Source organism: Platichthys flesus, chromosome 14 (assembly GCF_949316205.1).
Source record: "Platichthys flesus chromosome 14, fPlaFle2.1, whole genome shotgun sequence".
NCBI classification, from domain to species: domain Eukaryota; kingdom Metazoa; phylum Chordata; class Actinopteri; order Pleuronectiformes; family Pleuronectidae; genus Platichthys; species Platichthys flesus.
In genome coordinates, this window is record NC_084958.1 from 21,633,024 (window position 1) to 21,651,322 (window position 18,299).

Here is an 18,299-nt window from a genome sequence, read left to right on the forward strand (position 1 = left end):
TGCTAAGCCAAACAAAATGCTGCAGATGAAAAACACAAGGCCCGGTGTAAAGGTGTAAAGGTGTCGGCGCTCTTCTTCCTCACAAAACACCATCACCAACACCAACACCATCATCATCATCATCACCCAACCAATAAGTGAGATTTAATAATTAACATGATTTTAGAAGTTCCGCTCCCAATATGTTTCCTTTCCACACGCTACTGTTGACAAAGTGAGACCCACTCTAACAAAATGAAGATAGCACGTAATTAGAACCTTTGGCACCGAGAGAGACGCCAGGTGACTGGTGACATTTACTGAGTCGGTGTACACAACACTTTGGAGAAACTGGAAGTTGAACCCCAGCGCTTCACAACCCTCATGCTCCAATGTCTCCAGCATTTTGTGTGACATGTGTAATTTCAGCTTTGACTCCATATGGGTCTATCGTCTAAAACCTTCTTCCCTGGATTCGCTGTCATAATAAAAACATTCCACACTTTTATGGGGACATTCGGGGGAAACTGCCGTGTTTACCGAGGAGATTATAAAAAGTAAGTGCTGTGTCCAACTGCATCTCCCCCCAAACTACACAGTGCCAAACGAGCCGGTGATAGATGGTGCCACCACACGTACCGAGCACTCTCTCTCCGAGGCCGCCCAGCTCCATGTAGGCGTTCTGGAAAGCTTCACTCCAGTTGTCATCGAGCGCTTGCTCCTCCCCATGGATCATAATGCTGCTGCACCTGTAAATCATTCACAAACAATACTTCTAATACACAAAGTATCTGTGATATTGTGTCGACAAACGACACAATGTAGAGGAAATTCCACCACAACACAGCAAACCTGAGCAAAGTGGGTTTTGCAAAAGACCCCTCTGCGAAATGTAAGAATCATATGCGCTTTAGGAAAATCCTTATTTGTGCTTTTTACATTTTTAATATACAATCAACATAATTTGAAATAAAAGCACTGTAAGTTTGTATCTATTCTGCATTCATTTTCCATGGGATTATTATAAAAGCCGAAAGGTTAATTCTACTTTAAACCACTAGCAAACACGGAGTGCATAGAGAACAGGGTGAAGAAAGGGACGACTCCTCCACAACAAAGTTAGATTTAATTGTTTCACAAAGTCACACTAAAGAGGAGCTTGAGGACAAACCAGTGGAATTTAAATCTCACCAGAATACCAACTGGGTCGGACTTTATGTCAGAGTTTGGCCAAAATCCAGAGATTGTCCCATTTGGACATAGAAAGGGTTGAGTTTCCATTCCTGATATTTACAGGAGGAGATATTTCCCAAATCTCTTCCTACAGGTCACAAATGTGTTTTTAAAGATTTGTCCCTGAGTTTCAGACATTCAAAGCTTGTTGGTTTTGGATCAATCCATTTAAGGATCCTGTCTTTTCACGAGATTTACCGACAATATGTTAAAAAATAAAACCTTTCAGAATATCTCCAGCCTTTGAGAAAAGTCGTCTCCTTCACCACGTCACGAGCTAAATGAAAAACGAGTGAAAGTTCTGTGCTGCGTTTCTAGCGAGACGTATAATCGATCCATTATTGATTAACCCACCTGTCCAAGATTCTCTCCGGCGCCCCCTTCATGACCAGAATGTGACCGGAGGGATTGTCCTCCACTTCATGGACCGAGAGCTGGGGGAGGGGGGGAGGAGGAGGACAGAGAAGAGCGGTGAGGACAGAAAACAGCAGGTCTCTTTTTCTAAACATGTTTCTCTTCATTTATGATGCAACGTGTAGTTAATTACATGTTTGTTTTATCATGCGTGGCTGACGGAATTCTGTTTTATTTTGAAGGAGACTCAGGACGTCACTGTCCCACGTTATGGAATAAAAGTCTAATTGAAACTGACTGATGCACAATAAGTATTCATATGTTACGTGTTGAAGGGACATTCATTCATACTCTAACATGGATTCCTGTGGTGCCACAACTTGCATCGCACACACACACACACACAGACACACACTCACACACAGTCCCCCAGGTAATTTGTATCTGAGTCACAGCATATCTAATCTCAGAGAAGCGCAGCAAAATTGCTTTTTTTCTTTTCCTCCCTCTCCTGAACGCAGACGTTCGTATTTTAAGTCACGGAACAGGTGCACAGAACACACACAGGAAGTGCTTTGTGTTCTCCAACATCTCTGCTCCGTTATTCACAAGCTGGGTTCAAATCCCCCGAGGGACTGGGAAGAGACTGGGTGTTGAAAGTGAAGCAAGAAGCAAACTCCCCGCCCCTCTCCTGCCTTAATTGCTGCGGTGCCCTTGAGCAAAGTGTTGCAGCTCTATGTGAGGACATCAATACTCCGTTTTTAATTTTTGCTCAGAGTCGTTGTTGACCTCACGAGGATGTTCAGAATGAAGTCCTGCCAGATGCACCGGTTCTGATCCATCAATCCAAATCCAACCATTCCACGTGTGTCCCTTATATCCTTACGTCTTTTTTAGATTGTACAACAAACAGAAACCACTTCCTATTTCCTACAAACAGTGGATCTCCAGCATGATGAGGACGTGTGAACACTGCCTCCTCTCTGTGCGGTCGCCTCAGGTTGTGGTTTGTTGGGCTGCTTCCAAACATGAACGTGTGAAACCATGTGAATGTAAAGTAGGCGGTTGGCATAAAGGAGCGTGGATGTTCAGGCTGCGCTGCCCCCCCCCCCCCAGGATGCAAGAAGGTTAGAAATGAATATGCATGAATCGCTCAAACCGTGTAAACCGCGCTTCTTTGAAAGACGTCATCATATCGTCTATTTGAAGAGCATGGACAGAATTGCCAAAAAAATATGAATAGATTCTACAAATACAAAATGAAATTACATTTAATTCAATACCTTTAAAGGAGACATGTTATTCTCATATTCAGGTTGATAATTTAAATTTCTGTTATGATTTTAAAAGGATTAAATGCTCTAATGTTAAGAAGACACTTTCCATTGCTGCAGCCTCTAAAACAAAAGAACTTTGAAACTTGTCTTTGTGAGATCGTATAAAAAAGACAAGTGAGCATGAAGTGAGTTTATGAATCGTCTCTGGATTTGCAGCTGAGGCTCAAAGCGGAGGTGTGACACCAGTCCCATGCACTACCTGGTACTTGTTGGTGGAGTTGAAGGGGATCTCTGCCACTTTGTGGTTCCTGGCTCTCATGTCACGAACACTCCCGCAGCAGACCTCGATGCACTTCAGCAGAGCCGACTCCGACGCATCCCCCGCGGTCTCCCTCTGGGGAAACACAGCCAGCGCACGTTAGCTCAGTTATTCACACATGCATATTAAGAATGGAGCCGCTGCCTCGCTGCCTGGTGTTTATCACACCGCAGTGCAGGGGAGAGGCTTTTCAGGTTGGGTGTTGTTTAATTGATGAACGCGGCACCTGAGAGAACTCTGCTTTACTTCCACCGTGGTTCATCTCTGTGAGGCAGGAAGCTCAGAATCACCTGCATCACCAGCACTTATAATAACACCAGAACAAGCTCATGTAAAAATGATGGAGGAGCACAAACGAGTTTTTCTCTTCAGTTTAGAGGATGAAGATGATTTTGATTCTGGAGAAGTATAACTGATTATTTTTGTTATTTATGCACAAGGCACTTTAAACGATTACCTGTGGCTATAAACAGCAAAGACAGGATGCTAAGGTTGAAGCTAACAAGTAAAGTGATGCTTCAAGAAATTAAAACTTCATAATTTATTCAGAGTGGTGTTCAGTGATGAACAGAAATATTTATACAGAAATTAAAATTATTAAATTAATTAATTGATTAAAAAAATCAATTATATATAAATAAATAGGTGAAATCCTAAATAAATACTTAAATATACAAAGAAAACTAATAATAGTCTTTTACATTTTACAATATTCTTTGTGGAAACAACTCTTGAAGACCTGATTCATCTCAAGATGTGTAAATGTCACCTGCTCACTGTCGACACCGAGAAAAGGTCAATGAATTTGAGCTTGTTTACATCAGGACCAACCACTGACACAGAGACATCGTGCGGTCGGTGTGGAGTTCCTGTGCCGATCTGATTTTATTATATTTTATTTATTCGGGTTATTTTTCACATTTACTGGCTTCAACTTGTGTGACAAAGTTGTTTGTGAGATGCTCGGTGACAGACGGTCCATCAGGACTCGCTCACATCATCTGTGCATGACAGCTACCTCCGTGAACCGCTGCTGCTGCTCGTAGGCATGTGTGTGTCTGTGTGTGTCTGTGTGTGTGTGTGTGTGTGTGTGTGTGTGTGTGTGTGTGTGTGTGTGTGTGTGTGTGTGTGTCCACGCTGCTGCTGCTGTCTCCTCACATAATGGCCGCCGATATTAATAATAATCATTTAATATAGATGAGCTGTCGAACGAAAACATGAAAGAAGTCACATGGTTTTTATTCACCCTCTGTTTCATTAATATACTGATAATATTATGTTTTTGTTTCCTTTCATAAGAAGTTATTAGTTAAATCTATAATCATTCTTGTCCCTGTTGCATCGACAAACAGATCATTTAGAAAGTTGGTGATCTGCTGGGTTGTGTGAGGACGGTCTGAGATGGAGACAAGTTTCAGAGTCAGGGCTTCAGCTCCCCCCCCCCCCCCCCCCCCCGGTGCTGCTCGGAGCATTTAGAGGAGAGTTCTCTACAGATGACCTCTAACTTCAGCCTCAATAAAGAATCCATAATTATCATTGCACTATCATTCTGCTCTTGGAGCCAACTTATTGAAATCTAGGCTGAACTGGTGCTCGCTTTACCAACGCGGGCCAAACTGAGACAAGTGATTTCTCTTTGTTCCTGTTTACTCATTCATGAACGGGCGCGGAAAACAAGGACACACACTCTGTGAGATTTGTCCTTGTTTGTGCCTTTTCATGAATGAATAACTAGATCAAGGAAATTCCATTTCCCTGTGTTCCTGTGGGTGCAGATGGGGACTTGTTCTCGTGGCGGTGGTAGAGCCTGGGCCTGGACGGCTGTGTTCGAGTGCTGTGAGAAGACACAACCGTTACTTAGTGCCGGGAGGAAGTCCTGGCACCCCAAGGTCCCCCCCCCCCCCCCCCCCCGGGAGGAAATAATCTGTAATCCCTGTTGCTGGGGGCCACATGGAGAATTCCTCCAGGTCAGTGTAGCACCGGCTGGAGGAGAGCGGTCGGTGGAACACTGGGATGTTATCGACTTACCATCCGGCAGTGTGTGTGTGTGTGTGTGTGTGTGTTTGTGTATCAGTGCGAGGGGAGTTATTTCCAGGGGTGCGTTTGATTATCCACAGTGTGTCTGTGTCGATGTGTGAGAGGCAGGTTGGGAGTTTGAGCCAGTATGTGTGTGTGTGTGTGTGTGTGTGTGTGTGTGTGATTGCAATGCACCTGTGTCAAGTGGTATCGGCAAATTATTGATATGTTTTTTCCCTGCTGGTGCCATATGGGTTAGAATATTAACAATTACACTGCACATTTGTCCAATTTGACGCATGTGAACTGAGATCCTGCTTCTTGTTGGTGCATTTCAACCTTAACAATAACATAAAGGTTTTTTTAATCATTCAAATGTCAATAAATCCTAAAAGACAGGTCAGACAACCTGTGGAGTTTCGGCGCGGCACAGGGACAGATCTAGTTTCTTACATTTTCACTGATAAACCCAGAGAATCGTTCATGGTTCTTGATGAAAAACAATCAGGCACATTTAAGGGAACTGATGCCTAGTTAGGGTACGAGCAGTTTGGTCCTTACAGCTGAGGTAGTTGCTCTATCGAGGCTGCTCTAGTGTTTTAATTATCCTTAATTTGTCTGTTTATCAGCAGGATTCCTCAAAATGTACTAATGAACAGATTCTGTGGAGGGAAGTAGAAGAATCCGCAGCAAGTGTTGGTTATTGTCTCACCTGTGATTTAAATGATCACCCTGCTGCCTTCCCTCATAGTAAGTAAAGGATTTGAATACTTCCTCTGCCTCTGCTTCTCTTTCTCTTTGAGTGACAGCTCACCTAGCCATGTTGTTAGCTTCACCCTACCGGCAAACCACTGAGGCAAAATCATGTCTTATGAATAATGTGCATCTATTATTTGGTACAAATCCGATAAGGCCTGTTCATGATGTCCTCGGATTAAACTAAACCCATTATACCCTGATGCATTATCGAGCAGAGATAATTCATGAGACTGGAAGCACCGGTGCCAAGGTTTAGGAAAGTTGCAGTTGTAGTGTCAGCGTGGGGTGGAAGTCAATACCATCTGGAGAGGAAGGTGCTCCTGTGCGGCTTTGAAATCCGCTCTGTTGCACAGGCCGGCCACACGAGACAGAGCCGTCCAAGTAGCAGAGCTCTTGTCAAAACCCGAACCTGAGAGAATAGCAGAGAAGGTTTTGGTTAGACAGCTTAAAGTCGGGCTCATACAGTATTTATGCGACTGAGTTCCCTGTCGGCTCACAGAGGAGAACTGGATATTGCAGCTAAATAACAGAACGGGGGTCAATTAAGTTGAGGAATCACTTTTTCTTAACAAAGGAGATTTGTCTGGAGAACATTCATATTTAACCAGAACGTCTCGAAAACATAAAACCAGAGATTTCCTCCCTCGTCACCTGCAATCAAACAGAACGTGACCTTTCTGCAGATATTCATATCAGCTCCAGTCCTCCAGAGCGTCACTGTCACTCTTAACGTGCAAACAGGACGTGATGAAGTGTCGAGCAACATGAAAACACTCAGAGGAGTTTATTAAAATTCAACGAATCTAAGCAGAACCTGGGACAGCTGCTGAGAATCCAGTCGTCTGTTCTCCTGAACAATGAATCCAGTGTTTCCCTCCAGCTCCTGCACTGCTCCAGCCGCGTGGCCTTTGTCACCACTGCTGACGACTCGTTGTGTGTCTGAACACTCGTTAGTATGCACACACCGGTTGTTGTTATTCTTTCTCTCAAACCTTTGGGTTATTGCTAAACAGCTTCTGTGAAATCTGGCTTCGTTTGTTGCCGTTTTGTTTGAGACTTGAATCCAGTGGCCTCGCTCGGGACCTCTGGGGAATGGACTCGTCGCCGAGGGCTGTGCCACCCACCGCATTCCACCGCTCACTTAATCCAGTCTGCAGCTCAGCAGCAGAGTCGGCTGGCAGGGTGAGCACTGTGCAGATGAATTTCGGCAGGTGGTCACACTCCCCCCCCATCTCTCTCTGCTCCCACACACACTCCCCTTTATATATCCGTCCCTCCATCTTCCCACCATGCTCTCTCCTCTCTCCCGCCTCTCTCTCCACCTCTCCCTCCCTCCCCTTTTTTACCTGTCTGGTCCTCGGTGGTGTCGGCCTCGTGGATCTGGTTGTCGAACCACATGTGGGACACGGTCATGCGGTTCTGGGTCAGCGTGCCCGTCTTGTCGGAGCAGATGGTGGAGGTGGAGCCGAGCGTCTCCACGGCCTCCAGGTTCTTCACCAGGCAATTCTTCTTGGCCATTCGCTTGGCAGTGAGAGTCAGACACACCTGGGAGGACGGTGGGAGGTGAGGGGGAGTGGGGGGGAGATAGAATGGGGAGGCAGAGGAGGGGAGAGGATGGATGATTGTTGGTCAACACTGGGAGAGAGCATGTGTACGCACCGGTGCGTTCAAGTGTTTGTGCATGTGAAATCATGCGTGGTCCAGGTGCCTTACAGCAAATGTGATAGAGTGTGTGTGTGTGTGTGTGTGTGTGTGTGTGTGTGTGTCTGCACAACAGGTGCAGAGGCAGAGGTAAACATGATGCATAGACTCATTCTATATGTTCAAGAGACACACATCCACATACATTAAATCCAGCAGATGCAGACCTCACAAACATTTCCTCTCACGGTGATTAAAAGAGAAAAGCAGCTAAAGAGAAAACCAGCCACTGGAAGTTAATTTATTTTCTGTGACCAGGGAGATGTCGACTGGTGGCGTTTGAAATGCCAGCTGGCGTCCGGCTCAGCGCTCGCTTTGTTTATTGTTGCAGAAAAAAAGTTTGACGCTCCTTCAGCATTGGAGCCGCTTCAACCTCCGGCAGTAAATCAGACCTGTGCTCTGTACAATCATTTAATGTTCACTGAGGTCGAATTGGATTTAGGAAAATGCACGAGCGTGACTCTGAACACTGATGTTCCGTTCAGGTGAGCCATGACAGTGAGCGGGGGGGGGGGGGGGGATACTCCTCACAATGGATCAAATGGCTGAGGAATGTGAAAGCAGCTGCTCGATGTGAAAACTCAATGATCTGCTCAGTTCCACAGGTTTTACATGTGAATAGTTTGATTTTGAAGCCTGTGGAGAAAATAAACGGTCTAATCAAGTGTGTTTCCAGCTACTTCACTTACTCATGGGACACATTATACTTATATTCAGGTGCATGATTCTTATTTGTGATATTATTTGAGAAGGTTTTCATGCTCCACTGCTGCAGCTCCTCTTTTCAGCCTCTGTCTGAAAAACAGGTTTTTAGCTCCTGACTCTTTCAGCCCGTTTATGAAATTTACTTTAGGCTTTTTAAAATATACTCACACAAAAACTGAAACAACGCACTAGAGGAGAGAGACGCTGAAAAATCCTCAACCATTTAAAGAAGAGCATTAACCACTGTATTAGTCACACCTCTGTTTACGAGCCCTGCAGGAGGGTCTTTGCTTGATGCTAATTATACTAAACAAACACAACAGCTTCTAATTCTACACAAAAACTGCTCCCACCAAACCGTCCTCGTCCTACAGAACTCACTATTCCGCTCGTAATTAGTAAATTATTTTTAAAATAATTTAAATCATTATTAACACTATTTAACCTTTTGTATGTTTGAGTGCAGCTGCTAAATTTGGACTTTTCCCCACGGCTTAGTTCTCTTTCTATTCCAGGAAGAATGTTGTGACCCTGCTGTAAGGAGAACTTGTTTATGGCACCCTGATGTGCACATTGTTGTCCAGAGGCGAGTACGACACCCACACCCACACACACAAACAGACACACACACACACACACACATGCACTACTCACAGTGACGGTGGCCAGCAGGCCTTCAGGCACGTTGGCCACGATGATGCCGATGAGGAAGATGACGGCCTCCAGCCAGCTGTAGCCCAGGATGAGGGACAGGATGAAGAAGCTCATGCCCAGGAAGACGGCCACGGCCGTGATCAGGCGGATGAAGTGTTCGATCTCGATGTTGATGGGCGTCTGGCGGACCTCCAGCTCCGACGCCAGCGTGGCGATGCGCCCCATCACCGTTCGATCCCCGGTGCCGATCACGATGCCCTGGGCGGTGCCTGAGAGGGAGGAGAGGATTCAGTTCGGCTCGCGCCACAATAACACCAGCGTTCAACACATTGTTTAAACAAACGTATACTTCCTGAGCCAAACAGATGATTAATCACCCATTTTGTCAGGTTTTTCAAAATGCTCTTCAATCGTGACCCCAGGGGAGTAAAAAGCAGAAGATCACAGGTCTAACTGATCCGCTGTCTTCCCGCTCTCTGTGATCTGTGTGTGTTTCTCCGAGTTGTGCGTCAAGAGACCAATGAGTGATAAGACGGCGTGGAGGACTCTGCAGGGGTTGACTGCTGCATGTGGTAAGTAGGAAGGAGGGTTGATGGGGAGCTGACGGCTGGATGAGGGGCAGTGATGGATGGAGATGAATTACAGGTGCTGGCTGGTGATTGATGCTCAGGTGCAGCCGAACAGATGCTGGACTGAACGAGTGCGTGTGGAGAGAATCCTGAATCTCTAAAGAGCACAAAGTTTGTAATGTACAGAGTTTGGGATCAGCTGTTTTTCCCAGGTACTACTTTCTCAGCAGCTTTAATGAAAACAGGAGCTGAAGTGTTTCTGGGGGAGAAAAGATATTGTCCCTAGTTGTTGTTTTTGATATCGTTGTGAATCCTGTGAACGCTGCAGACATGATTTAATTGACCTGCACTGTGGTGGAATCAGAGATGGCAGGAGCAAACATTGAAAAGCACAAAACTATCTGCATGTCTCTGCCCCGGAAAGAAGGGAAGAGGTTTTCTTTTTAGGAATCTGATTATTGTTGTTTTCTCTATCTCATCCTTTTTATGACTGATTCTGATCTTCGTCTTCAGGGGAAACAACTACATACATTTCTGAAATGATTAAATTTGCTGCTATGTTTTTCCCAAGATGCATCTAGATCTTGGGAACACAAGTATTTTAATTACTCAGAGAAATGGTAATTTGATGCAGATATACAATATGTGATATGATCATAAGATACTGAATGGACTTTGTGCTGTGATTGCTGATCCAGTAATAAACTCTGGCTCAGTCCTTGATTGACAAATGATTGGATTTACCCAAAACAGACTCTATGAGAAGTCCAACTGTTTATATATATGAGTTATATATATTCTATCGTTACAATTCAGATGGAGACATTGATGAAGCTGCAGATATTAATATGAAGATGCCATTGGAGTGCTCACTGCGTCTCTGTTTAATGATTGATAGCAACTGAAATACCGACTCCAATCCCCACTGGTTGCATCTCAAAGGGAAAACACTCAATAATAATCTTTACGGAACGTGTGATGAATTGTGCAGTGATATTCATGGCTGGGTGCTGAGTCAAATCTCCAGGTAACACAAAAAGGTATCATGAGGGAAGACCCCAGATGTGAGGCACTGACCCTCGACACAGTTGGTGGAGTAGAAGCAGACGTTGCGGGTCTCCAGAGGATTGTCGTTGGTTAACTCCGGGGAGCGAGTCTGGGGCTCCGACTCCCCCGTCAGAGAGGAGTTGTCCACCTGGACAGGGAGAGGGAGCAGGGAGGGAGCAGGGAGGGAGCAGGGAGGAGAGACACAAGTGTTATACAGTGAGAGGGAGGGACAGAAACAGGAGAGAGCGAGGAGGTGGCACTGACGGGGGGGGGGGGGGAGTGAGAGGAGACTCATGTCAAGCTGATGGGAGCCAGCAGGAGGAAACTTCATTTGGAGTTGTCACTCTTGTAATATTAAAATCATATTAATAATATAATATAATAGGTAATGGTTATCGAGTTCTGCTCCAGAGACAAAATGATTAGGTTTTGTTTCCAAGGGGGGTAAATAGGGATCGCCCTGAATTGATAGCATGGCCATAGATAATATAATTTATGTATTATAATATATAATGAAACATTATATTCAGGTGGGACATGTCCCGACCACAGATTGTGTATAAGGACAGACAACACGACCCCCCCCCCCCCTCCCTGATATTAGGGTATTTATTATATTTTAATATCTGGAAACACCCAGTTGACCTCCAACGACCCCTAATGCTCCTCAGCGAGGATTAATAGAACAAAACCACACACCATTACTCCCTGGAATATTTGATTTGAACAATTGTCTGGAAAATTAAAGATCCCTGTATTGTAATGTATATTTTATGCAGTATTATTATTGAGTTGTCTGGGAGGAGTTTACTTCCCCTCTTGTTTTATCAGGGTTCACTTTAATACTTTTTCTGTCGCCCAACGCAAATAGTGAATCACCAGATCGATGGTTTGGACGGTGAAGGATTGGTTGGGGGGTGGGGGGGGGTTCTCCACCGTCACATGACAAACTCTCACTTCAGGCTGAATGATGCCCGGTTGACCTGCCGCAGGCCGGCGGGGGCAGCGGGTGACTTCCTGATAAATGGCGGTGAACCTCGGGAACATCTTCAGCTAATCTGTGATCATTGCTCAGACGTGCACTTTATTAAACAGCTTCATCACTGCAGCAGAATGTGCCTCCCTAAGCCACAGAGACATTTATCTCCTTTAACATTAGTGGGAGAAATATTCACTATTTAATACCATCCGTCCCCCTTTTGCATAAGTGGGTAAAGAGCGGCGTTAAAACTGCATATGGGTCATTAAGACGTGATCATTATTTATAAAGCAAATTAGACACAGCCGGTGTGTTTGTTGGATGATGTCAGGATTTGTTTTTCATGTGAAGAACCTGCAGCAGCAGCCTGAGCAGCACAGACAGGAAACAGACAGGTGAGCTGTGATGTCACAGAAATACATAAACTATAAAAGTTCATGTTTATGAGGAGATTTTTCTCTCCAGTGGACAAAGTGCTGCTGGTTTCTCTATGGATGTTAAGTTGATGACCTTCTATGTAAAGTGCATTGAGATAATGAAGATTATGATCCGGAGCTTTTCAAATCAAACTGAATTAAACTGGGATTGAAAATCTAACAAAAGATATGTACAAAGTCGATCTTTAATTGTCAAATTCAGTATTTGTTCTATGTATTGTTGTTTTAATCACCAGTGTAGTAGCAAGTCTCAGGGGTAAATACCATGATCAATTTTTAAATTAACATTAATAACTAATTCTAATTTTGATCAACATCTCAAAGTTTTCAGATAATCTCAATAACATCAACGAGATGAATTGGTACAAACTTTTGGTGAAATAAAAATACACTCAATACAAATACACTCATCAAGATAATGTGTATTTTCATAATTCATTTAAATGAGTTAATACTATTTACAACTAATATAATTTATGTGTTTTTTTAATGGAATTTACAGCTAATTTAAAAGTTAAGTAAAATATTTGATGTCAACTAACTTTTTAGCCTTGTGTTGCACCACTGGAAAGCATAAGGTAATTAGGAAGGAAGACAGACAGACCAAAGTAGTACTACTGTAATCCCAGTGAGACCTCCTGCCCCCCCCTCCCCTCGGCGTGGAGCCCTGGACCCCCCCCCCCCTACCTTGCATCCGCTGGAGGAGATCACTCGAAGGTCAGCTGGGATGCGGTCGCCCCCTTTGATCTCCACCAGATCTCCCTGCACCACAAGCTCAGCATTGAGCTGCATCTTCTCCCCCTCCCGGATCACCAGCGCTTGCTGGCATGGAGCGAAAGGAAGCAGGAGACAAGAGAGGGAGAGGGAGAGGGAGAGGGAGAGGGAGAGGGAGAGGGAGAGGGGGAGAGGGAGAGAGAGAGAGAGAGAGAGAGAGAGAGAGAGAGAGAGAGAGAGAGAGTTTGGGAACAGAGAGAGGATTTAGTCAGAGCAGGAGATAGGAGGGAGATTAAAAAAGAGGTGCCAGAGGTTGTAGAGGTATGTGAAAGGCAGATGGAGAGGGAGAGAGAGAGAGGAGAAGGAAGAAGGGAGAAAGAAGACAGGTAGAGAGAAGGAGGAGGCACAAGAAGGGAGTGAAAAGAGCCTAAATAGATTAAAGAATTAGGCAATCAAAGTGCTGGAGGTGGAGAACGTGAGGGGAGTTTTTTATGCAAACACTCAAACATTTATTCTTCTTCTTTTGTGAAAGCTTATTAGGTTTCTACTCGAGTGCGAGTGTAAGCTCCACTCGAGGGACGGCTTATTGATTCAGAAGCACCGGGACGACACCGAGCAAATCAGCTCACCTGAGGCACCATCTTCTTGAAGGAGTCCATGATGCGGGAGCTCTTGGCCTCTTGGAAGTAGGAGAAGCAGCCGGTGATGATCACCACGGCCGACAGCACCACGCCCAGATACAGCTGGTGAAAGCCGAAGCCACGGGGGGAGACAGAGTTAGTTTGGTTGACGTGAGGCACGTTCAGGCTTCACACTGACCCAGAACATGCAGAGAGTCAAGAGCCCAAAAACAAAACTGCAGAAGCTCTCAGTCCCGACGGGATTTAAGAGGAGAATCCATCCTCCAGCTGAATTCTGGTGTCTCTTCCTGTCATGGTGGACGTTTGATTCAAGGGAACATCTGTCTCGTGAAAACCAAGAAGGACCGAGAGCGGAGAGTTTGATCTGCGAAGCCACCGAGAGACGCTGCAGCCTGACTCTCAGTTCTGTGACAGCCACAAGCATCTACTCTGGTTTCTTGATATTTTCTGTGAATATTTTCTGGTCTAGCAGTGAAGAAGCTGTTACAGGTTCAGCTCTCGATCTCGAGGTCTACGTCCTGGACTCCTGGAAAATAAAATCCTGCAAAAACAACTGCTTGCTTTGCTATTTCACACCTGAATATTTTGTTTCTACTATAGCAGCGAGAGCTCGTCTGAACAAGGGAAAACATATCTATCCTCAGAATATCGTTTGTCAGTGTTTAAAATATTTGCCTCCTCTTTACTATTCTGTTTACACGTGTTGTTGTTTTTCAGCAGATGTTAAGTCTCAGCTCTCTTGACTCTTCTCGCTTCAGGAGCTTCTCGTTGTGCCGAATTATCAGAGTAACATCTGTGCAGATGGGTGACACTCTCCGCTCTGCTTAATGATTTAAAAGATTACAATTTAAAGATTATGAACATGGATTTTAAAGCAACACAATGTAAGTGTTTACAGGACGCAGCGCCCCCTGCAGGCACACACGGTGATTGTCTGGAGCTGTGACAGTGTAACCCCAAATCACCCGTGATAATACAAATACACCAAGCTGTCAAGAATTCTTCATATTTCTAAAGTTCTACTGAATGTTGGAGATAATCGCTGCTTTTTAAAGAGTGTTTTAAACGGATCTAAAGTTCAGCTTTGCTCTTCAACTTGCTGGAGCTGATTCTGACACTTGAAGCTTCTCGCTGGAGAAAGAGCAAGAAGAGAATTGCAGGGTGGAGAGTGTGCATAAGAGAGAGAGAGAGCTCCATTCTCTCTTTTCCAGATCAGGGAAGCATCAAACTAATCTCGAAGCTTTTAAGATTAAAGAAATTACAGTAAATTGTGTCACCTCAGCTCAATAAGAACATGAAAATTACGAGAACAAAGCTCAATGAAGACAACAACAACAACAACAATGTGTAGAGCCCTGTGAGTCTGGATTCTCATCTCCACTAAACGCTCTGTACGTTCTGCAGAGACTCAAAGAGCCAGAGCTGCAGGCGGCCGGAGCTTTGAAGCCGCTCACCAGAGCATCCCGCTGCACACGCTCAGCCCTGGATATAGAGATTAAATCATGGGGGGGGGGGGGGGATTAAAGTACATGCGTGCGTGCGTGTGTCTATCTGTGTGTTACTGTATATTACGTAAGGCTTTAATACCGTCGGAGGTTTGGAGAGTGTCGAATGATGATTACATAATGAGTCCTAATGCTGCCCATAAACTGCAGGATGGATAACTGCCAGAGGTTCAGCTGCTTCTTATAAAGTCACACGCTCGGAAGATGAACTGCTGGAGTTCACATGTGATTTAAATCATTTTTCATGCTCCTTAAGTTTTCTACATTTTCTTCTGTTTCCTTTCAGCTCCGTGTTGTTCATGTGACTTCAATACAGGTCATATAAGGAAATGTGACTCATGGTTTTTAAAGGTTAAGACAAGATATAAGGTTGACAGATGGAAAAATGTTGATATATGTAGATATGTAATATTAGATATATCTGAAACTGAGCTGTTTAACATCAGTTACTGATTGTACAGGCTGCTAATGAACCATAATGAAGAGGTTGAATCCTCAGTGCAAAAGATTTGATGAAATGTTTCTAACCTTCCTTTGCCTTTGAGCAGTTGAGGCTGACAGTGATTGTTATATTTTGGATTTCTACAGATATTAACGGTTGTTCCTTGTATAATATGAACTAATGTACCTGTAAATACAAACCCTGACTGTATATATCTTTACCCTTATATCCACACTGCATATATATATATAACCAGTGGAACTATCCTTGCGTGGCTGCGTCTGCATGAATAATTTGTACGTTTGCATATTTTCCAGCCTCAGTTCCTCACGTTGTCGTGGACCGGCTCGTCCTCCGTGGCCACCTGGATGCTGTAAGCCAGGAAGCAGAGGACCGCCCCGATCCAGAGCAGGATGGAGAAGCCTCCGAACAGCTGACGGCAGAACTTGACCCACTCCGGGGTGGTGGGCGGCGGGGTCAGGCAGTTGGGGCCGTCCCTGGCCAGATACTCCGCGGCTTGGGCGTGGGTCAGGCCCTGGGAGGAGGGAGAAGGGAGAGAGCTCATTTTTTTAAGGAGTGAGAGTGTTTCTGTCTGTGCTGAGAATCTTATTACAACACAACAGTCCCATTTTCACTGCGGCTTAAAAGCCAATTTGACGGCAGTTGCAGAACATCAAGTATTCCTGCCTGGCCTATTTAAAACCACATGTATAATAAACTGGGCGACTCCTGTCATCTAAAGTGCTCGGCCGTGCAGCGGCTGGATTCAACTCCACTGAACTTCTTTTTTCTTTCTTCCAATTTAAAGCCTGAAAAGGTGAAATTCAGTGAAATCTATGTTCATACTGGAAATAAACCAGATCTGGACGTTTTGCATTGGAGCTCTCCAGCTTCCATGTTTTCCTCAGCGTGACTATTACAAAGATAGAAATCAGTTTCACGACACCTGCAATGAGAAGTCCGGGCGCACAGTGAGCGCGGTCACAGCATTAAGGCTGTTGTGATGTGTCTGCGTCGGCCTGACTCGGGGATTTGAGGAGTTTGTGCATCAACATGTTTATGTGTGTGTGTGAGTCAGGGATTAAAGATGAAGAAGGCTCAAGGTGAGCTGGATGTTGCTTTCAAGTACAGAGCCCGTACAGATAACATCTCCATAAGGGACGGTCTGCTCTTTGTTGTGGTGTTTGTGTGAGATTGTGCGTGCGGGATTGTGTGTGTTTGTGTGCGTGCACGTCCTCACCCGTGTGAGCTCCACTCCATAGCGTCTCCCCAGATCGTCCAGAGAGATTTTGTGGTCATCCTGCAGGGAGGAAATACGGCTTTTAGATTTTTCAGTGGAACGGGATCAATAAACAGAGGATTTGAACCGGCCAGTAGAATTATAAAAACAACTTCTTCTGTGATATATCGTGAATTCCACAGCACCACACTCACTGTCCAGAAGCGTCTGGAAGAAGCTATAAAGGGAAGTGAGATGAGTGACCACAGTAATGGTTGAACAGATCACAAGGGCAGCGGTGGGATATTAAAAAAGTACATTTACTTTTGGGTACCTCTCACTTGTACGGCAGTACATTTATACTCTTAAGTACCACTTGTGTGTAATGTTTGAGTAGCAGCGCTGCAGGAGGGAGGACTCATGAATTCAGTTCCATCTTCCAGCAGAAAAAAAAACATTATTCTCTCCACCTCACGTGGATTCAGGGGCTTTCAATGTATAATCAGGTCATATCAAAGAGGTCAAAGAGGTCAAAGAGGGAAGCCCACTCTCCCTGCATCTACAAGTAGAACTGGAAGCCAGCTGAGGAAACCGTCTCTTCTCTACTGGTGAAAATGTGACTTAATAAAAGAAAATCCATCCAAAAGCAGCAGTTTCATTTCCCATGCTGATGTTGAATGTGTGTATTGTGTTGCCTGGTTATGCATTTTTAATTCCAATCCTCTCTATCTGGTCTGAGAGCTTCCCTGCAGACACTGTTTTCAGTTTTCAAAATGGAGTTGGGAGCAGAAGAAACCCAAATCTCAGCCGTCAGCTGTCAAGTCGGCATCAGTCCCACAGAACGGCTGCTTCTCTCATTCCACAGGGACACAGGGACACGTCCACCAGTTGTCTCACCTCCAGTTGCCTCCAGTGGACGACAGCGGGCTGCAGCTGCACCTCAAAGACTAGCCCCAGTGTTCAGAGAGCGGTTTGCTCGTTAAGCTTTGTTTAGAAGCCCCCTACACCCAATATTGATCATCCATTGTCTGGCAGTTGTTAAAAGGATTTCTGGGTTACCCAGCAAAAAAAGAACGAAACTAAAAGAAAGAAAGTTTGAAATCACAGAGTGAGGAAGTAGTTCACGAGGCAGAGAGATCGCTTAATCACAAAACCACTCCAAAGTGTTGACAGCATCCAGGGACTTGTTCTCTTTAATCAGTCACGGGCCAACTTGATAATTGACACGCGCTGCTTTATCAGAGATAGAGCGAGCAGCTGAAAACAGAGCCCGGCCTTCATGGGCATCGCTCGGCTGCGTCTTGACAGCAGCTCAAAGAGCTACAGCTCCGCACAACACAAAGACTCTGCTCTACTCTGCTGGTGGCCCACAAATTATTCAGTATCTTTTGGAGTACAAAGAGGAGCAGCCAGAGGGTGGCAGAGCAGATAGGAGAGGACAGGCTGGGAACTCGTCTGGAGCTGACTGCTCTAAGCAGGCTGCTCTGCCGGTTTGTGTACGGGCCACTGTTCTCATTTAAAGCCCGGTTCGATAACCTGGTGACTTTGGCGTCACAATATTTGGGGATCTGCGGACTGAGTGTGAACAGGAGACAGATTGTTTCTCTTACAAAGGACACTTCCTTCTTCAGCTCGTCCAAATCCTGATCCTTCTTCTTCCTCTTCCCTCCGTTCTCGGCACCACACTGCAGGGAGAGAGAGAAGTTACCATACATCAGACCCCCGAGGATCCCAAACCCCCAAACCCCC

General features: G+C 45.0%; 1 protein-coding gene across 1 annotated transcript in view; it reads right to left on the bottom strand.

The window, feature by feature from the left end:
* Positions 1-18,299, bottom strand: part of atp1a2a (ATPase Na+/K+ transporting subunit alpha 2a) — a 31,722-nt gene that overhangs the window by 12,475 nt on the left and 948 nt on the right. The window contains exons 2-13 of the mRNA XM_062403932.1: positions 18,161-18,235; positions 16,572-16,631; positions 15,663-15,866; positions 13,373-13,486; positions 12,717-12,851; positions 10,644-10,761; positions 8,998-9,266; positions 7,284-7,482; positions 6,237-6,346; positions 3,103-3,237; positions 1,567-1,646; positions 619-728 (exon numbers count right to left, since the gene is read on the bottom strand). Of these exons, the coding sequence (XP_062259916.1) occupies positions 619-728; positions 1,567-1,646; positions 3,103-3,237; positions 6,237-6,346; positions 7,284-7,482; positions 8,998-9,266; positions 10,644-10,761; positions 12,717-12,851; positions 13,373-13,486; positions 15,663-15,866; positions 16,572-16,631; positions 18,161-18,235 (1,609 nt within the window). The remainder of the gene's footprint in view (positions 1-618; positions 729-1,566; positions 1,647-3,102; positions 3,238-6,236; positions 6,347-7,283; positions 7,483-8,997; positions 9,267-10,643; positions 10,762-12,716; positions 12,852-13,372; positions 13,487-15,662; positions 15,867-16,571; positions 16,632-18,160; positions 18,236-18,299) is intronic.